General features: G+C 39.0%; 2 protein-coding genes across 4 annotated transcripts in view; one reads left to right on the plus strand and one right to left on the minus strand.

Moving 5' to 3' along the window:
* Positions 1 to 403: 403 nt before the first annotated feature.
* Positions 404 to 21,711, minus strand: part of LOC139935060 (Fanconi anemia core complex-associated protein 24-like) — a 48,107-nt gene continuing 26,799 nt past the window's right edge. The window contains exons 1-6 of one of the 3 annotated variants that reach the window (XM_071929510.1): positions 5,996 to 6,191; positions 4,744 to 5,013; positions 4,072 to 4,211; positions 3,226 to 3,378; positions 2,280 to 2,456; positions 404 to 1,490 (exon numbers count right to left, since the gene is read on the minus strand). In XM_071929510.1, the coding sequence (XP_071785611.1) occupies positions 1,389 to 1,490; positions 2,280 to 2,456; positions 3,226 to 3,378; positions 4,072 to 4,211; positions 4,744 to 4,882 (711 nt within the window). In that variant the 5' untranslated portion in view covers positions 4,883 to 5,013; positions 5,996 to 6,191 and the 3' untranslated portion in view covers positions 404 to 1,388. Of the gene's footprint in view, positions 1,491 to 2,279; positions 2,457 to 3,225; positions 3,379 to 4,071; positions 4,212 to 4,743; positions 5,014 to 5,991; positions 6,192 to 21,711 lie in introns of those variants that run through there. The other 2 variants (XM_071929511.1, XM_071929512.1) reach the window with 2 other exon arrangements.
* LOC139935056 (DNA replication licensing factor mcm4-A-like) lies at positions 6,349 to 19,862 on the plus strand. The gene is made up of 18 exons (XM_071929505.1): positions 6,349 to 6,482; positions 7,407 to 7,608; positions 8,235 to 8,417; positions 8,784 to 8,865; positions 9,124 to 9,202; positions 10,085 to 10,285; positions 10,563 to 10,797; positions 11,344 to 11,586; positions 12,039 to 12,270; positions 12,964 to 13,058; positions 13,427 to 13,529; positions 13,992 to 14,168; positions 14,531 to 14,624; positions 15,090 to 15,244; positions 16,526 to 16,643; positions 16,945 to 17,186; positions 17,453 to 17,663; positions 18,537 to 19,862. Exons 2-18 carry the CDS (start codon positions 7,422 to 7,424, stop codon positions 18,630 to 18,632), a joined length of 2,733 nt encoding a protein of 910 aa, XP_071785606.1. The 5' UTR covers positions 6,349 to 6,482; positions 7,407 to 7,421; the 3' UTR covers positions 18,633 to 19,862.

The raw sequence follows: 21,711 nt of genomic DNA on the forward strand, positions 1-21,711 counted from the left end.
GATTGACTGATTCCTGTGACGAATGCGCATGCTGCGTACAAAATACATTTATGACAGTTGGAAGTAGACTTGGTTCAAGTCCTTGCAAATCACAGATCTGGGGGAGTGACTTGCATTTTGAATATCAGCAGAGTGACAGGCTAGCTAGCTAGCAGGAGAGGAGGGGGCGGGGCTAAGGACATGAATGATACACCCCACATTGTGGCACTGATACAGTTCAACCCCCCCCAACCCGCAACTCCCCCCCCCCCCAATTAAAAATCTTAATTTTGAGCCTCCGAATATACAAAAATAAAAAGATGGGGCATGCCAGATGAAAGCTTGATGTTTCTCCCACTTTTTTTCTGCTCATAATTATTTGATGGACTTGACAAAAACAAAACAAACAAAACTTCAATCGATATCATGTCACAAATGTCATGTGCAAAGTACATTTTATTTACAATATGGTACAAACAATAAATAAATAAACAGAAGTTTTGCACATTTGACCCCAACATTTCAAAGTGCAATTATTGCCACTTTGTACTTACAAAATACTGGGTTTATCATTGGGTTTATAAACTGGTTATACACTGTGGTTAGTGCATATATTCTTGTCAGTCCTTTTAATTCTGAATTCTGGGTTGAACATTTTTTCTTTGTTCAACCCCAAATTAACTAAAATTTACCCAGTAAGTTTACCTTGTGGTTTGTAATGTTATTTTATATCATTTTAATTGTACTGTTCATTCATTCATTCATTTTAAAGTGTTCATGTATGTAAACATATCGCATGTATAATGTCCTTGTTAGCCTCATAACAAGCAGGTAAATTGCACATTTTATTTATTTTAAAGGTAGTTGGAAATAAAAACATCCCCTGGCCGACAGTAATTCAGAAATATTCGTAAACTCTCTTGTGATTGAACAAGGAGGGTGAGCACTTGAAGCTGATACCAAGAAGCCGACCACCTCAATGTGTACTTAGTCGGTATAACACTGATCTAGAATTGCAAAGGTCGTGGGTTTAAATCCCACCCGAGTAATATGCCTGTGATTTGTTTTCACAGAAATTGGGAAAGTTCCGAGTACACATCGATGCAATGTTGACCCCAGTCATGGCCTTGGTGCCCCTTCAGAAGTTTCCCATTGACTTTAAGATTGTCCAATTGAATTGCCCTTTGCAAAAAGCAAATGGCCTTGCCCTCTCGAAGATGAAATTCCAGGCCTGTGGCTTACAGTGGAATTAAAACACACGTATATGTATGCCATGTCTGCATTGATATGGCTATGACTGATTCGCTGAATAGGCCTACTCCTCAACAATGTAGCTGTAGCCAACAAGCGTAGCCAAAGACTCTTGGATTTAAACTCAATTCCAAATGAAGCCCACTGCCTGGGAGGGTTCAAGTCACTGATGGTTGTTGATTTGCAAATGATGAGGTCTTGTGCTGGAAGAATGACCTGATATGACTCGCCTTGCTCTTGCCAACCACTTCAGCTATTGCCTGAAATATAAAATGGAAAATAGTATTAGCTGTTAGAAACCGCTTACCGAAGGTATAAATGCAAAAATATAGTTATTGGTCTGGCGTTTCGACCCTAAAAGAGACTTTGCGAGAAAGACTCTGCTAGGGTCAAAGCGTCAAGCAAGAGGGTAAGAAGTACAGCAGATTTGGATAGTATTAAGCTTTTTGAGAAACTTTTTCACTAAAGATATCACCGTTTATACACAAATTTTTGAATCTGAGAAGTGTACTGACAGTAACATTTCAACGATTGTCTATTCCAGTTTCATAATCACTCCGATTTTTGACATCTCAAAAACGCTACCACCTTTAGAAATTAAATGTTCACAGGTTGGTTCTATTGTATAAATCTACAACTATGGGTGCGTTCGTTTAGCTTCCCTGGGTAGACCCCGGTGCATTCGAATAGCTTTGACGGGGCTCACCCGGGTCAGCCCCCAGTGCCCTGTTTGCGGAGTGGGTCACTTGGGGGTGACCTGAGGTGCATGCCGTCACCACGAGAGGGCGAGTGTGATCGTTCGTTTAGCTCTTGTCAGGGGCTCACCCGAGTGAGCACCGCAGGGTAGACCCAGGGAAGCTAAACGAACACACCCAATATAGGTTTGAAACAGTGGGTTCAAACTCCCCAAACGTGTACAATCCCTTTAACCTACCCAAAGGTAGTTGATTGGTTCTCTAATGGTTGTAATAATACACAGTAGAGATAAATTAAAAAATCCAATGATTTTTGAGATGGGGGTAGTAATAAAAACGTTGTTCAATATTTACCTCTTCACTGGCATTACTGATTCCTCTGATACTACCAAACTTCTGTAGCAGGTGTTTGGCTTTGACTGGACCCACATTCGGGATGAGTTGCACTAACGTCAGGACCACTGCATCAATAGGTTGTTTACGTCTCTTTACAAGAAAAGGGTTGGCGTGGGGTTTGTGCTCCTCATTCACCTGAGATTCAATGTAAAATGAAAGGTTGTTTGTTTACATTTGTTTAGATGATTTTCCCGTCAAGGGAACTCCGCTTACTTCCCTAAGCTGGCAGCGAACAGTCGATCTCTGTGGTACAAACATTGGAAACAACAGCCAATATTTCTCAGACAAACATTGGTTGAAAATCTATGATTATGAACTGCACAAATCACAAAATTGTGATTCAGTAATTAGACGACAATACTTATTCTGATCATTGTTAAATCAGTGTTAGTTTGGGGATTCAAACCCACAACCTTGTGATTGCAAGTCTTGCAGTCTTACCACTGGACCACGGTGACCATAAGAGTCACATAAGACTCTCTTCTATCTGAAAATACTCTTTTTCTTTCTTCACGGAACGTGTAAGAGTGCTTTCAAACACAACTATATCTTCTCCAGTGCGCTCATCCAGTGTTCTCACCACATTGCTACAAGAATCATCACCCATCATAAATTTATAGTGGGTGCGTTCGATTAGCTTCCCTGTGTCAACCCCACGGTGCTCACTCGGGTGAGCCCCTGACAAGAGCTAATCGAGCGATCCCACTCGCCCTCTCGTGGTGACGTCATGCACCTCAGGCCAGCCCCAAAGTGACCCGTTCCAAAAGTGGGGCACTTGGGGCTGACCCGGGTGAGCCCCTGGAATGACGTCAAAGCTATTCGAACGCAACGGGGGCGGATTGGGGGTCGACCCGGTGAAGAATCAACATCTATGGGTATTTGGGGAAGCAAGATGGGAATTTACCATTTGGATAAGAAGGTTCGCAGCCTCTGTTTGAGATGAGACAAAGAGTAGCCTCAGCCCCAACTCTAAGATAACAAACTTCTGTAGTTCACAGTAGTACTGGTTGCTGACTGGGGTGAGCTCAGCTATCACGATCCCCCTTAGACTGTTAGCCTAAATATATAGGTAGGTAAAAACAAGACAAAGTTTAAAAAGGCATAGAAAGTTACTTTTATAACAACAAATGATGATAATGCATCTTAAATGTTCACGGGGGAAAGGTTTTATTCATGTTTTGTTGGGACCACAATGAAACTGATTCAAAATTACAAATTTGGGTCTTTCGGAACTGCAGGAAATTCTGTTGCCCAAGTATGGACAATATGCTCCTCCAGGGTGTAATAAATTAAAATTTGCATCAATCCTGAGCTTTATTTTTCCCCTGGCTGATTAAAGATAAAGTGTTGTTTTTTCTTTTCCTCCAAGCTTGTGTGTAAACATCTAAGGATTTTGTGAAAACTTTAACGGATATTACGACAGCTCCATGAAGTAATCACCAATTCAACAATCTATTTGACTGAAACATCACCCTTTAACAAGTTATTTTGGTTTGTACACAATTTATGACACTGTAATTGTTGAATTTAAGTTCTAGTGGTTTATTCATCTGGGTGTTGGTTCGAATCCCGGTCAAGATCGACACTTCACTATAATTACTTGTCTTCACCCAGGGGTATTAATGGGTACATGCAAAGAAGCAAAGGTAGCTGAGAAAGATTACAGGAATACTATTGGCCCATTGACCATCAGCAATAAATGTTAGTATTAATATTGTTGTTATTATTATTATTTTGCATAAAATCTAACCTTCCTGAGTTTTGCTATTTTCTGTTTGAAGTTGCTGCCAGCAACGAGATCTGTCTCTGAGACGTAGATCACCCCAGCCTCGTTGGAAGGATGGAAGTCAATCACTCCAAGGTTATCTTCAATCACTACCTTTAGTCGGCCTGAACACAACAAAAGAAAATCAACTTCTGTCAACAGAACTAGATTTACATTTGTAAAACAACACTGCAAATTTGTGTGGGTAGAGGACAGTTCAATATGGAAAAAACAAGAATGTTTAAGAGCATAATACAATATAAATTTTTGGTTTTACCCATAAACACTTATGTGTGTTAGTACTGTATAATCAGTACTTACCCAAGCTCTGTGAAAAAAAATCTAAGGCATATTATTTGAGTGGGATTCGAACCTCATTTTAATATACATTTTGTTTTTTTACTGTGATATTAAGGGCCTTGTCACCTCTGGGCAACTTTAACAGGCAACCAACTGCAGTGCATAATACAGGACTAATCTGGTAGCACATGGGTATATTTTCAAACAATGTCTGATGATTCCCAAGAAAAATTTGGACAACGTCAAATGTGAATGGATTCTCTTATTTTTTTAGATTGCCTGGAAATTTTATAATTCAAATAACTTTATAAAATCTCTTCAATAGACTACCGATTCTGTACAACATTTCAGTTTAACCTTTCAGTGTTTTGACTAGTTCGGAGCCTTTCCATCTTTGGCTTGTGACGATACATCCTGGTGGGACCCGACCGCCTTCATTCACAGGAGTGCATGGGATCTGAGACAGGTCACCAGACCTCATTGATGATGATGTCATTATGCCATTGGATAGGGAGTTGTAGGGTTGTGCATCTGATTCTGTTTATTTTCCTGAACAGTTAAGCGGAACTTGTGATCGTTCAACCGCTCCAACATTTCCACCAATTCCAATCGAACTATATCAGCAACCTGTAATAGGAGCAGATGTCAACAGTCAAGACCCTTTCCATTAATTTAATTAATCTTATCAAAAACAACTATTTATTTCTTAAACTTCCAATTTACATTGCCTTTGATTTGATTTTGATTGTGATTAAACTGATTAAATGATTGATTGTTTGATTGATTAATTGATTGATTGATTGATTGATTGATTGATTGATTGATTGATTGATTGATTAATTGATTGATTGACTGATTCACTGATTGACTTGATTGATTGGGCTAGTATGAGCCGACTGAACATGTCGTAAACTTAACTGGTCAGCAATTGTTATTTCCAGAGTTTCGCCATCCCATTTCTATTTGTGGAGAGCCAGTCACATCCCCACATGGGGGTGTTTATAATTATAAATGTGTGACTCTGAGTGTGATATAAACACGACTAGAACTTAACATGCTTAATTTCTTTCAAGTGTTTGTTAAACATAGGCGTGTCTTTTAATATTAACGCTTGCCGCTAATTTACACTTCATCAGTATTACTGTTAGTTGCGATAAAGTAACCCTCCTGCCGACATTACTGTTAGTGTTAATGCAATAATTGAATAAATAAACTGGTTATCAATGTATTCCCTTATTACAAAATCAGTTATCAATAATCTTGTCAATCATGCCCATCATGGCATGCTGTAACAAAAATATTTAATAACTCAACTGCATGTAGTGTTAGTGTTACTGTGGACGTGGTGGTAACAAAGATGTAAATTTAAATTATACAGAGAAATATCTATTTGGATAACTTTCCGTATGGCGCCACCACTTTTTCACTCATTTTTACAAAAAGGGATATATCAATCAATCAGGTACTTGAAATTAGATACTATATTATTTTATTTCGAATGAAAAAGTGGTGGCGCCATACGGAAACTTTTCCTAAGTATGACCATATGACCCACATTTCAGGAAGTAAATATTGTCCCCACATAGTTCTAAGAGTAATACTTACTGACCGAAATGTGCAATCTGTCAACGTCCCCTGAAGTTTTCGTGTAGTTTAAATAGTTTGTTGACTTTTGATCAGTGACACGTCAATCTATTTTGAGGCATTTCGCGGGAGATTTTTGTTTTGATCTGCGCCCTCCAGCGTCCAGAATTAGTTCTAATACTCAACTTTTTATAACATTCTTCAAATTAAATATTCTAAATAAATAACAAAATAATATATAAACATCATTTTAACACCGCATCAAGTAAAACATTTTTGATGTATGTTTAATTTTATTGATTGTTAAATAAAGACCAAAATAAAAAGTAATAAAACTTACAGTTTGATTTTGTTAACGATGTTGAATATTGCCAAAAGTAGGTCATTCCTTTCGCGCGCTGAATTTAACACGTGATAGCAGACAACACTGCCGTCGACTGCAAGCAAAATTGCGGGAAAGTCACAAAATTGCAGCAAGAAGTTCATCAAGATCCAGTATTCATTTATTGTTGGTAAGAAAACATTTGATGTATTACTGCTAACCATGTTGATCTGTTAAACCTGCAAGTGTTCACATTTAAAGTGTATTAATGGACACAAAATTCCGAAACTGTTTATTGTTTTTTAAATGCCACTTGAATTTGATCATGTTGATTTGGGGGACTTTAAAAATGGTAGATCGTCATCAGACAAAACAACATTCACATTCACAATGTGGTGAATTCACTCCAGATGTAATTCCTTTGTTGGTTTTTCAGTCCAGAATACATTATATTTATAAAAGTGTCTTCTAATACAGAAATGAATTGAAATGAACTCCTCAAAATAATTTTCAAATAATGTTTGTTAAATAATAAATAGGGCCTATATGACTTTTTTTTAATTCTTAAATTAAAGTTGAAAACAAATTTAAACAGCAAACTAACATTACAATTCCATAGCACATGATAGCAATGGGGTTTCTTTAGGCCTACATTCCATTCAAGATCTGTGGCTGTCCTGTGCTGTACACTGCAGTGTAATTTAATTTAAATGATTTTTGATAGTTTTTTTTAGTTTTTTTTATTTGTCGTCGTTGCACCTTGGAAAAGTTTCCGTATGGCGCCACCACTTTTTCATTCGATATGAAATAATATAGGATCTGATTTACCTCAATGCGATATCCCTTTTTGTTAAAATGAGTTAAAAAGTGGTGGTGCCATACGGAAAGTTATCCTGCACCTTTTATTTATTGAACATTTAAAAACATTTAACATTTTTGACAAAGCCATGAAACAGGCTGTAGTTAACCCAAGCTACTCCCTGGCATTTACCTTTTGGTTTTGCAAACTCAGTTGCATGCCTCACTCATTAACCAAACACTAGGAATTATTGATTTTGTTTTATAAAAGATTTTAAAAATCTTAATTTTACGAATCAAACAACTTTCTCCACAGAATTAGGAGGAAAGAATGTCTTCTCCAGGTAGTGCCGCAAGTAGCCCGGGTAGTCGCCGTGGTAAGAGAAATCGCGTTGAGGATGATGACCCAAGCGTTGATAAAACACCCAGCAAGAAAGGGCGCAAAGCTTCACAACAAAGTGATACACCTTCTAGGAGGAGTGCAAGAGGGGCGGCTGGAGCTTCAGAAACAAGAACACGTAAGAAGCTTTTTAGGCAGGGTTTTGGTTAGCGCAATTTGTTGGGCTGTTATGGCTACTCTTTGAACATCAGTCTTATCAAAGAGAGCCTTAACAGCCCAACAAGGTGGGCTAGGGTTTAGAAACCCCTTTTTCTTTGTTCTTTTTGGGGGAGGGAGGGGGTGAAGGGTTTATATTGGTTAAGATTGAAGATTGAAGATTGACTGCATTCCTGATAAAGGAATAAGTCAGAAAGATTTGATTTTGTTTGTTTAGATGATCTTCCGTCAAGGGAACTCTGCAAACTCCCACAGCGGGATATAAACGCCAAGCTGGCAACAGCCGATCTCTCTCATAGAAACATTGGTTTAAGGCCTATGATTATGAACTACACAAATTAAGAAATTGTGATTCAGTAACTAGACGACATAATTTATTCTAGTCATTGTGAAATCAGCGGTTAGCTTGGGGATTCGAACCCACAACCTTGCGATTGCAAGTCCTGCAGTCTAACCACTAGGCCACGGTGTCAAGATTTATTGCATGCATTGAGTTTATGTTTTATCAAACGATTTTTTGCAAATGTATATCCCATCAACAAAAAGGTTGTGACACTTCTAGCGATTTTGTTTGTTTATTTTCTACAGCAACGCGTCCGGCTGGTAAACGTGGAAGTGCAGCATCTTCTCCTGGCTCTCAGTTGAACGGTCGACCGATTGACTCCTCCCCAGATGGTGACCTACGACCTTTGCCCTCATCTCCGCCTTCTGGAGGCTTCCAAGGGATCCAGGACACCTCGGTGTTCTCTAGCCCAGGACTCTCAAGAGCAGGTAGGGCAGAGACTATTCCATTATTCCTTACACAGGGGTGTAACCAAATTGAGAATGCAAAAGAAAATGCAAAGGAATGGTAGCTCCTTAAAACTGAATGGTGCTCATCGCCGCTGATGGTCTTGAATTTTGGCGTTGGTGAACTTTCAAAATGTTTCTATAAATGTTTAGATTTTTTTTGCAAAGTGAAAAAGGCCTGAGTCTTAGAAAAAAAATTCTAAGCTTACTTTTGCCTCAAGCCCTCTACCCAAGTGCAGTCATATTTCTCTCAAGTCATCCTTTGAGATTTCTTGTTTGTAATTTCTTTCATTGTTCCATTTGGGTGTTTGTTCTCAGTTATCACAAATGATATCATTATGTTTACAGGAACTAGTGAAATTGCGATGAGTTCACCTCTGAACTACGGAACCCCAAGCTCAAGGATGAGTGGTACACCAGGAAGAATGGCGTATCCTTTCTCATATTTGCTTCTTGCAACTTTGTTTTCGTTTTTTCTTTTTCCTCCTGTTTTTACACAAGGGACTACTAATTTTAATTATCAATACAGTTTTAATCTTGTTTACTATCCTCTGCTCTTCAAAATGGTACTTTTGTATAAAAAAGAAAGAACAAAAAATAAGATTTTTAAATTTCAGTGCACTAATCGTATTTGCTGTGGTTTTAGTAGTTTGATTAAATAATTAACCTTGACCATTGATATCTAAAGTGGGACACCTGTGCGACCTCGTAATGACATCACCAGTAATCGCAAGCTACGCCAGGTCAACCTGCAATCTGACCCTCCCGTGAGTAATGTTAAAGGAACACGTTGCCTTGGATCGGACGAGTTGATCTATAAAAAAGCGTTTTTAACCGTTTGTTATAAAAAGCATATGGTTGGAAAGATGTTTTAAAAGTAGAATACAATGATCCACACAAGTTTGCCTCGAAATTGCGTGGTTTTCCTTTTACTGTGCGAACTAACACGGTCGGCCATTTATGGGAGTCAAAAATTTGACTCCCATAAATGGCCGACTCTGTAGTCGACGAGGTAAAAGGAAAACCGTACAATTTCGAGGCATGTTTGTGTGGATCATTGTATTCTACTTTTATAGCATCTTTCTACCTATATACATTTTATAACAAACGCTTTTCAAAGACCAACTCGACCGATCCAAGGCAACGTGTTCCTTTAAACTTCTTTAACAATCTTTTGATCGACGTAAGAAGCCTTTGAATGACCGATAACTATGTGTTTCACCAATCCAATAATCAGGTTGTGCCACTTGGGTCCATCTTCACAGACTTACTGAGAGGAATGCAATTCTTGTGTAGTCTCTAAGTAACCCACGGCACCCACAGCGATTGCAGTGCTTCCCGGTGCTTGTGCTGTTTTGCCCTCTGCAAAGTTCCTGTACAAATTTAAGTTTTCCTCATAGAAGTGCCCCTTACTAGAGGAAGTATGCCTTTTTGAGATATAGCGGACACTATGCTACAATATTATAAGGTTTGGGTTAATTTGTGTGTATACACCCAAACCAAACAGTACACTCCTATAACGTCCGCCATACATCTAAAAGGTTTATTGCTTTGCCTCTTCAAGAAAGAAATTCAAGTCCTGCTTGTGGTGAAGTGGCAGTAAACCAGTCGGCTGTGACTCATACAAGTGTTTTATTTTCAATTTATAGGGAGATGCCACTGAGCCAACTGCAGCAGTCACCAGTGAACAGCCCGGTGGTCCACAACTGGTCATCTGGGGAACCAACGTAGTGGTCAGTGAGGCCAAGGAGAAATTCACTCGCTTCATTCAAAGGTTCATTGACCCCGAGGCGGATGAAGCGGAAGGAATTGACCCCAACGAGCCCTTGTATCTGCAGAAACTTGATGAGGTGATCAAAGGTCATAGGTCATCATGTGGAAGGTCAAACACACAACAAAGCAAATCTTGCTTGGCTCAGAGAAATCTTATCTTTAGCATAAACCTGCTTCAGCCAGCAAAAAAATATATTTGGACATTGCTTTGCGCTCAAATGCCACTGTCTGAGCCAGTTTCTGCTCAGAGAAATCTTAATCTTTAGCAGAAACCCGATTCAGCTGGAGGAAGTGCCATACATTTAGACATTGGTTAGGACCAACATGCTTATATTTGTATTTCTCTCACCACAGATCCACACCCTTGAGTTACCGTTTCTCAACATTAACTGCCAGCATCTTGGCCAGTTTGACAATGACCTCTACCGTCAACTTGTCTGCTACCCTCAAGAAGTCATACCAACCTTTGACATGGCGGTCAATGAAATGTTCTTTGAGCGTTATCCTGACACAATGCTGGAGCATCAGATACAAGTGCGGACCTACAATGCCGATAAAACCAAGAATATGCGCTCACTCAATCCAGAAGGTAAAACGAACATTTGTGGGTTTTTGTTGTTTTTGCAATTCCTGTTGAAGCTGCTCAAACTCTTAAAGGGAAGGTATATATGTGTGGTAATCAGTCTTAAAAATAATGGCAATCAGCTTTCGATAGTTTAAATAATTTTCAGAAACATTTGGAAGTAATGTGGCTATTGAGAAAGATATTAGTGTTTAACCCCAAAAAGTTGAATCTGAGAAGACTGTCTGATACGTTCTCAGATTGTGTATTCCAATTACGAACTATTCTACCTGGGTTGACATAACCGCTCCTGATTTTTGGCGATATATATTTTTTAAAACGCTACCACCTTTTGAAATGTTATTTTCACAGGTTAGCTTTATATCTTTATTTATATATGTTTTGACCACTCGAATGGTATATGAATTGACCCGACCAATCGAATGGTTAAAAAAAAACCTAAGCAATGTGTTCCTTCTAGAGTCATGTAAAATCTCTTCAATTCTCCATCCCTACTCTCCCCCATGTACTTATCCATTACCTCATACTTTCATCTTATTCATCCTCCGACAGACATTGATCAGCTAGTGACGATCAGTGGCATGGTGATCCGTACCTCTCAGCTCATGCCAGAGATGAGAGAGGCTTTCTTCCGCTGTCACGTTTGCGCATTCACCATGACGGTGGAGATCGACAGAGGGCGTATTGCCGAGCCTGCAGTGTGTCGCTCCTGTCAGACCAAACATAGCATGGCTCTGATTCACAACCGCTCACAGTTCTCAGACAAACAGATGGTCAAGCTGCAAGAATCCCCTGGTAAGAAGAGAATCCATTGTAAAGAAAAAGAGATTGAGTTTGAACAAGGAAAAATTGACTGGAGTAGGACTTGAACCAAAGACCTCCAGATTACTGTACTGGCTCTCGACCAACTGAGCTATCTAACCCTATGTTAGTGGTCCCTCTTTTAGTCAATATCTTTGTTCAGGGGTGCCAGTCAGAAGCAATGTAACTGTTTGCTGCATGTTGCCAGGGATCACACCCAAGTTAACAATACAACCTGGTAAGCGGCAGCCATGGGATCACCTCAAGTGGATGCAACTTAGATCTCAAGTAATAGACCACAAGGTATACTTACCGAGTCAGTTTCCCTTGTGGTTTATTTCTAGATATGTAAAGACAAAGAATATGACACAAACTGTGTAATATTTTTTTTTTTTTTTTTCCCAGGGAAAAACGATTGTAATATAATGTTACTTTTCTTTGTTTAGATGATATGCCAGCGGGTCAAACCCCACACACCGTCATTCTGTACGCGCACAACGACCTCGTTGATTCGGTTCAACCTGGTGATCGCTTGACTGTGACCGGGATCTACCGCGCCACTCCGCTGCGTGTCAACCCGCGCCAACGTAATGTGAAGGCTGTGTATAAGACGTACATAGATGTGATTCAGTTCTGCAAAAGCGACGCAAGTAGATTGCATGAACAGAAGGATGATGGGTGAGTGGTGTAGGTTTACGATTAACCCATGGCACCTTCAGCATTTGCCGTGGTGCCCTGCGCTTTTGTTTTGGTGCCCTCTGCAAGGTTTCAAAACAAACTTACATTTTCCCTACAGAACTGCCCCTTACCATAGGAAAGTTGCTGTGCCCTTTCAAGAGCGGTGTTCAAAGCCTGCAATTGGTTATCAATCAAAACATTAATGAGAATAAAAACTTACTTGGTTAGACCGTACAGCAGCTTTCGATAGTTTGAAGCATTTTTAGAATCATTTCACTTCAAAGTAAAGTGGTTATAGAAAAATATATAGGTTTTTATCCCCAAAAATTTGAATCTGAGAAACTAGCTGTCCGATCTGTTCTCAGATTGTTTTCCAATTACATACTTTTCTTCTTGCATGGACATAACTGCTCCGGATTTTCAGCAATATTTCAAAAACGCTACCATGTTTTGAAAATGAAATTTTCATAGGCTACTTTTATTGTATAATCTACATTTATATTGGATTGAAACAATCAAACAGTTAAAAAAAAAAAAAAGGTATACACTCGCTTTAATTAAGTTATCTTGCATTGTAATTTCAAACATTTTATTAAAGTTGACCAAAGCTTTACTCCATCAAGAATTCTACAGCTTATAAAATGTTGTCCCCTTCGTTCACCCTCGTCCTCTTTATGATTTGTTCTTCCTCAGAGATGACCAGAGGATCTTCACAGATGAGCGCAAGCAGGAATTGATCGACTTATCACAAAAAGAAGACATCTATGAGAGACTGGCCAGAGCCTTAGGTAATTGACATTTCATCCAGTTTGTAACCTTTTCATGTTTTTAATTCTTAAAGGGTTTTTGGTGCTTTTTGTATGACACAAAACACAAACGCTACAGATTTACATTATATGGTTTGAAGATAATGGTGGTAGATGGATGTACGGATCCGTTTTTACAACGGATTTACCAAACTCTCCTGAAAACAATGCTCTGTGAAGCTGAAACATCTACAAGTAAACTATATTACATTCAATTTCATTCACAGCCAGTGGGGATTCATGTCATGGCCAAAAACTACAAAAGGTATCAAAAAACCTTTTAATAGAGCAGCATAATTCAAGTTTTTGCTGGATGTTTGTGACAACCTGTGAATGTTTTTGTTTTATAGCTCCAAGCATCTTTGAAAATGAGGACATCAAGAAGGGAATTCTATGCCAGCTTTTTGGATCCACCAAGAAAGATTTCTCTGCAGCAGGACGCAGCCATTTCAGGTAAATTTGATAAAATAATGATTTTTTTTTGTGATTTCACATTGACCCAAGATTATATTTTCAAACTTGTGTTTGATTCAACATGATAATTTTTTTTTTTTTTTTTTTGGTGAGTTTTGGATAGTTTGTGTTCAGTAAGTTGTGTTTTTGTTATCTAAACTAAAATGTTAACTGTTCTGGGTTTTACTATCTCCCCTGATTCTTTTTACAATGTTTAGGAGACTTGTAGATTTTGATGCATAATCTTGATGCTTCTCTTTTGAAAGGGTAAAGGCACCAAGGCTTGTTTTCCTTTTGATAAAGGGCACCTCCATGAGGATATTGTAAATTTCTAGTTGAACGCCTTAAGGGGCACCAAGGCAATGGCCAAAGGCAAATGCCTCCATGAAGGCATCATACCTGAATGCATTTTGAAATAAGAAATACGCCTTCATTAAAGCCTGTGGCATCCTCTTTCCCCAGGTCTGAGCTTAACATCTTATTATGTGGTGACCCCGGCACAAGCAAGTCTCAACTTCTGCAGTATGTGAATAGTCTGGTCCCAAGAGGGCAGTATACATCAGGCAAAGGTTCCAGCGCTGTCGGTCTGACAGCTTATGTAACCAAAGATCCGGAAACCAGGCAGCTGGTTCTACAAACGTAAGTCGGATATTTTTTAGTTTAAAGGATATATTTTGTTTAAAAGTCTTGCAAAACAAATACTTGAAGTAAATGCCAAAAAGTAAAGGAGCTTGCCCCTGTTGAGCATTGCATTTCTTGTGACTTGGACTTAGTGTAAACCTAAGGAAACGCTAACGAGATTCACAATGGCAAATGGTCAAGCGCACAGATTTCCAGTTGTTTTTTTATTAGACTGTGAGTTTGAATTCTACCCAGGCTGAACACCTGATGCTTTATGACCGTTACTGTACATTTAGATTGGAAACCAAAGCCAGATGTACCACTTCATGAATGCGTAATACCTTAAATAACAGATAAAGTGTTGTTCTTTGTATATACAGGGGTGCGCTTGTACTCAGTGACAATGGTATTTGCTGCATTGATGAGTTTGATAAGATGAATGATAGCACACGTTCTGTTCTTCATGAAGTGATGGTAAGTACCGACACTAAATCCATTAGTTTCTGTAAATATTTAATTCCTTTTCAGTGCAGTGTTTTTACTTCCAACAATGTACAATTTATTCACCTTATGTTTTTGGATAGAAGTTTAGGGGGGCAGGGTATACTTTTGGTTATTTTTAAAATACCAAACCTGTGAAAATTTGGGCTGAATTGGTCATCAAAATGCAAACCTGAAAAAAGGGCTTCAGGCCTGAAACTCATATTCAAATTTTGCGGTGAATAAATTACCTCTTTCTCTGAAACTACATTACTTCAAAGGGTGTCGTTTCTATAAAAAAATATATTTTAAAATACCAACAGCTCTCCAGCGATCTTTACCGCGTAAGTTATAAAGGTCGTTAATTTTTGGATTAATTTACAAAAATGTACAACTCCCTTTAAGCTAGAGATCCAGTACCAGGTTTAAAAGTTTTATCTTCTCCATTTCCCTCATCAGGAGCAGCAGACCCTCTCAATCGCTAAGGCTGGTATTATTTGCTCCTTGAATGCTCGTACATCCATCCTTGCTGCCGCCAATCCTGTAGATTCCCAGTGGAACCCGAAGAAGACCATCATCGATAACATCCAGCTTCCACACACTCTACTCTCAAGGTTTGTTCCTCATTCTAGAATAGTTCAAATCACTCCTCTCTCCCAGGAGAGAAAGACGACCCTCGAATCCCCCCCCCCCCCCTGCCCTCGATTCCTTGTTTTACTGGATTCACATTGATTTATTATAACAATGAAATCAAACAAGCTTAGTAAAAGGCCTTGGGTGGATTTCACAAAGGTAGTCCTAACTTAGGACTAGTCCTAGGCAATGCTAAGAGATAGGACTAGTCCTAAGTTAGGACCAGTAACTCATCCTAAGTTAGGACTGGTCCTATCTCTTAGCATTGCCTAGGACTAGTCCTAAGTTAGGACCAGTAACTCATCCTAAGTTAGGACTGGTCCTATCTCTTAGCATTGCCTAGGACTAGTCCTAAGTTAGGACCAGTAACTCATCCTAACTTAGGACTGGTCCTATCTCTTAGCATTGCCTAGGACTAGTCCTAAGTTAGGACTACCTTTGTGAAATCCACCCCTTAACACCTCTCTGGTATGCAGCACTTTTAGAGGAAAATGTAAAATTGTATTGGCACTCGGCAATAAGCCTTTTTGAGGTATGGTGGACGTGATAGGAGTGTACTGTTTGGTTTGGGTGTATACACACAAATTTACCCAAACCTTGTAGTGTTGTAGCATTGTGTCCGCCATATCTCAAAAAAGCTTACTGATGTGATGCCATGGGTTAATTCGAGGGCCGTTAGTGAGTTGGTCGTTCATGCCAATTTCTTCAGATCTGAAATGTTCGGGTGTCGATTTACCACATATTGATGGATTCTGCTGAATATGAATACCGTTTCTAACCAGAACGCTAGGGAGGTTGGGGTTAGAGGGAAGGTACAAAATCTTATTCTCAAGATTCCAATCAGTGTTGTAGGGGGCAGTGCTGGGCATGCCTGCCCAGAACTAACACATTTCGCCCAGCACTCTGAGCAAAATACATTGTGCTGCCCAGCAGTTTGCACTTGATGAGCAATGATGGCCCCATATCTAAACATGAATAATGTTGTTGAACCACTCGCCCTTGGGGGACTAAATTGGACTTAGAGCCCACCACTGGAATTGGTCTAGATACAACACTGATTTCAATAATGTCCAGCTCATCCATAAGGTTTATCGCGATTCAGAAACGCAATGCATTGTGGGAAGGAATATGGGGCGGTTTCTATGCAGTTTCTACGACTCGCGCACGCTCTGCCTTTACCTTTGTGTGGGTTCAACAGCGCCCTCTCTTGATATTTTGTATTCGCGATAAACCTTTTTGTATTGTGTTCTCTTCTCTTGTAGATTTGATTTGATCTTTCTGATTCTGGATCCACAAGATGAGATTTTCGATCGTCGTTTGGCCAATCACTTAGTGTCACTCTACCACCAGGGTGGGGAGTTGTCGACTAATGAACACATGGTGAGTTGTAAGAATATACTCAGAAATTTAACAAAGTTTAATCAATATAAACCACAAGGGAAAGTGACTTGGTAAATTTTGAAATTATTTTTTTGGGGGATTGAACAAAGAATTGACTAGAGTGTGATTTGAACCAACGACCTCCGGATTAACGTGCCGGCGCTCTACCAACTGAGCTATCTAAAGTTTAATCACTAATAACTCATAGGATTCAAACTGCCTCTAATTTCCTTCAATTCAAATTTCAAAAGACTATAAAATTTTTCATGCAATTATATTTGACAATTTTGTTTTTTACCAGGACCTGAATCTTATGAGAGATTACCTTTCTTACGCCCGTTCCTACGTCCACCCCAAACTCAGCGAGGAGGCAGGACAGCTTCTCATTCAGGCCTATGTAGAGATGCGGAAGATCGGCAGCGCTAGGGGGATGGTTTCCGCCTACCCAAGACAACTAGAGTCTTTGATTCGCTTGGCTGAGGCCCATGCAAGGATGAGATTTTCTAATGTTGTGGAGATCGTGGATGTGGATGAGGCAAAGAGGTAAGAAACAGTTGGTTACTTGGTTTTTGTATTTTAATAAAAATTATTTTTGGGGTTGAACAAAGAATTGACTAGGGGATTCGAACCAATGACCTCCGGATTAACGTGCCGGCGCTCTACCAACTGAGCTATCTAGCCCTATATTGGCAGTGTCCCTATTTTGTCAATATCTTTGTTCGGGGGTGCCAGTCGGAAGCCACCGGTTGTTTGGCATTGTTGAGATTGTTTTTACAAAAGTTTGATTGATATATATTTTTTTTTTGTAGATTGCATTATGAAGCCTTGAAGCAGTCTGCCTTCGATCCCCGCGATGGAACAATCAACATTGACATCTTGGCCACTGGACTGAGCACATCGGCTCGTAAACAACGAATGGAAGTTAAAGGGGCTATCAAGAAGAACATCGAAGGCAAGGGTAAAGTGGCCACCGTTAAATACCAGATGACATTCGAGGAGGTCAGACAACAATCAGAAGTGGTGAGTTACTTGAGCTCTAAAATTTGAGTTGTTTGTCTCTCTGTCTACTTTGTCTCGCAGCTGTCTGCTTTGTTTAACAATTCTTTATTTAATTACTGTTATTATTTCTAAATTCTACAATTAGTGTTGTTTATCTTGTTTTGGGATGATACCGGTGCAAATGTGGAAACAAATGTTCTATTGAAGTTGAAGTTGTAGTTCTTTTCCAGTCTGTTTATACACTTCATATAAATAAATAAAAGGCCCTTTTCACACTGTATCTCTTATCGTGAAACATAGCCCTGCGGACACCCCAGGAATTTGTTAACCCCCACTGTTAAGCCCGGTTCAGACTTCCTGCGAATGCGAAGCGAATTTGATGTCACGCCCTCCTTTCGCAGCGATTATTCGCAAGGGAGTAGAGCAGAGGGCAACAGCTTCGCATTCACATTCGCAGGAAGTATGAACCGGACTTTACCCCCGCACACTTTCACGCTGTGTCCCTATTCCAAAGGGTTCTGGTTGCACGTTTCTTACCCCCCTACTCCAGAGCAGGGGTGGCTACTCCGGGTATGCCCATTTGCCAGGGCAGATCAGGTGTCAAGTGATCATTGTGTGAAAAGGCCGGCCTTTATTCCCCAGGGTTTAGAGTGGTTTGAAAAGGGCTAAAATGATACTGAACCTAGGAAATGTAAAGTTTTACAGTCAGTAATATACAGGATTTGACAAATAAACTTGGGTACAACAATTGTATTCAATGAACATTTATTTGATCTATTCAGCTTGCTTGGGATAAGTGGGAATTCAAACAGCTTAGTAACCTGTAAAACCAATGCACAATGTGTGGTAAATAATCAAACTTAACAATATATTAACATTTTTACTTTCCCTCAGCCAATCACCAAAGAGATGTTTGACGGTGCTTTGAGAGAGCTACAGGATGAAGATGTCCTTATTTGGCTCGGCAAGAACATCCGTCTTATGAAGTAGACCATCATATGAAAGCATCTGGAATATACTACTTTTAACTTTCATACTTTCCAGAAAGTAAAGGAGGTATTAAAACAAATACACTGTTGTCATTTTTTTAAGATCAAAGTGTTGGGCCCTAATGCAAAGTGATTTGTATTTTTATAAGGAGGTGCTGCATTTGGGTTTTTTTTTCTTCTTTTTTCTTTGAAAGCGTTAGTTTACAATATATTATTTTTTTGAGAGCATGCTAGGGACTCGGAATACATAGTGTGATAATTTGGACCAATATTCAAAAGCACAAACACAAAGTGTTTTTCCTTTTGATGACAAAAATATGAGGAGTTAAAAGTTAGAAGTTGTAAATATTTTTCAATCTTGATAGTTTTCCATGTGTGGATCGGAACTTGGAAAACAAAAAAGTCTTTTACCGTGCCCAATAGGTGGCAGAGGCTGGCTCCCAAATCTTCACATACTTTATAACCCTCTTTTCCTCTTGTACAGAAGAACCCCCCCCCCTCTCTAAAATATTCCTGAGATTCTCAGAACACAATGAAAACACTAAGGGGGGGGTACACCATGCCACATGTAGAGTACCAAAACAAGGCCAAGGAGGTATGAACACTTCCTCCAGAGTAGACAAAAGACGAAGGAATTGAAAAGGTCAGACCTTTCATAAAATATATAATCTAAGTCCAGTATTCTAAATAAATCATTTATTTTAAAACATTCATGATATTAATAAAGAAAGGGTTAACTTTACATTGTTGTTGCTGTAGAAATAAATATGGAACTGTGTGACAGTAAGCTGTAAATGATACAGGTTGAAATGAAAATTTTAATATAGCTACATGGTCATTAAGTTTATTTACTTGTACCGTTTTGCTTCTTGTATGAGCTGGATGGGATAGGGTAAGTCGCCAAAATAACAAATAATTTAGTGACAAGGCAAATTATTGGGAAATGTGTACCTTACTATTTGACCAATATTTGCATGTATGTTTATAACGATTTCGTGTTAAGCTCTGAAGGCACAAACAAATTTTAAACTGCTGAAAAATTCATACCCAATCGAAAGGTAATTTCGATATCATAAAATGTAACTTTGATTTACTGATTTGTAAATTTATATTATTTTGGCACTTCCTGGGGGTTTTCTTGGCATTTGGTTTACAATGTACTTTTTGTATCCTTTAGTTGATTGTGTAAAGCGAAAAATTAATAAAATAAACCACAAGTAAAAGTTTAAAATGCTTTGTTTTGTTTTGTCGGTTTGTTGGTTGATATAGATGGTTTGGTTTTAAGTGGGTTATTACATCTGCAATAGAGGAAGGACAAAGCTTTGAAAACATAAATTAGTTGATGAAGCGAACGTGTTTTGTTCAAGTTTTGCATTACTTACAATAAAGTGTTGGACTGATTTTGTTTTTTCTTCCTGAAAAATTACAAACAAAAAATTTGGTTTTACAGTTAAAATTAAAGTTTTTATTATTGAGCATATAAGTAAAACGCACGACTTTTGCCGCCCAAACATTTCAAATTTATGTTTTCTTCGGGTGAGGGTTAGGCCAAGGTTAGGCCTACACCTTTAAAACAAAATAATTAATGACCGGAAAAAGAACTCGGTGTGAACGTTATTTCAACCTGGGGGTGTGTGTCACAGTGTTTTTGTTCACTCTGATTTTTTGTCACTTAATGCACACTTCTTCTTTTTTAAGAGTAATGTTTTGTATTTCGTTTGTTGTCCCCCAAAAAACGGAGAACGAACCGCCAATTATGTACATGAAATTGGGTGGGGTGGGGCCTGTTTTTATTGATTTCTTACTCGACCCCTTTTGGTAAACTTTGCATCATGCGCTCAGTTGTAAACAACTGATTAGTTTTATGAAAACAACTGATTAACTTCTCAGGAACATTATACACCACTATACACACATGGCTACATTTATATCTAATTACTTACGTCCAACCCATGCGTCCATCGAGGTTTTGGAAAAATATTGCGGTAATTTTTCGACTTCATTATTATTATTTGCTGTATCGCCCACTACCGGTGACCACTATCAGGCTCTACTTTCTAAGGGTTTTTAGCAACAAATTTGCTGGAAATACCCTTTCTCTAACTCGGACACTGAAGATCTTAAATAATGTATGCACTTGAAACATCTAGTTTGTTGATGGTCTGTGCGAAAGTAAACTACGATTATTTAGAGGAGCTCTGCTATGCACAATCCATGTCATATTATGATTGATCACATTCTCGCAACAGCTGACAACAATGGACTAGAGTCTAGACTACCACGTGACGGCTGGTAGAACATGAATGACCCAATGCTGGTTTGGGGTGAATGTGCAAGCATGGGGGAGCTATACACATTATCTCATCTCATGTGCAAGCATTGCTAGAGCACGTGTCTCTTTAATAGCGCCAAGGTTTGAACTGAGCAATCGGAGTCGTGGTTGAGAGCTGGCTTCGGTCGCTCTGTGCCTTCTTTTGTCGGTTTCTTTCATTTTGAAGAAACTCACTTTCAGATATTGGAACAATTGCAAGAGATAATTTTTTAACTCCGTTCCGTTCTCTCCGAGTAATAAAAAAACAAACACGCACGACTGTTGAAAATAATACAGCGTCTGTCTCACGTTTCATTATCAATTTAGTCTAATCCCCCTCATCTACCAGTCTCAATCTTCCCACTACAGTATCTATCAGAGCGCCCTCTATCTGTTAGAGGACGAGCCCCAACACTCTCGTCGGCAAAAGTTGTAGCGGTTTGAACACTTGCCATTCTGGAGGAACATGGAGGTTATTTCTATCTCCATGGGAGGAACCACAAAACTATAAAAACACATTTTTGTTGATGAACGAAAGCTGTTTTTGCTTTCCTTCCATCTTTAGATTCCATGAAATTTCAACCTCCACGGTCCTGTGTGTGAAAATAAACATAACTACTCAGCCGCTTGGCATTCGGATTTAGAGCATAAAATATCGCTTATTTTCTTTTGTCTGCTTAGCATATAAATGAGCAGTATATACCAGGCACAAACTGTATATGTCTCATGGTAGTTTGGCTAGTAACCATTCTGGTAAAAGTCTGTTGTG

Source organism: Asterias amurensis, chromosome 3, assembly GCF_032118995.1.
Source record: "Asterias amurensis chromosome 3, ASM3211899v1".
Taxonomy (NCBI): domain Eukaryota; kingdom Metazoa; phylum Echinodermata; class Asteroidea; order Forcipulatida; family Asteriidae; genus Asterias; species Asterias amurensis.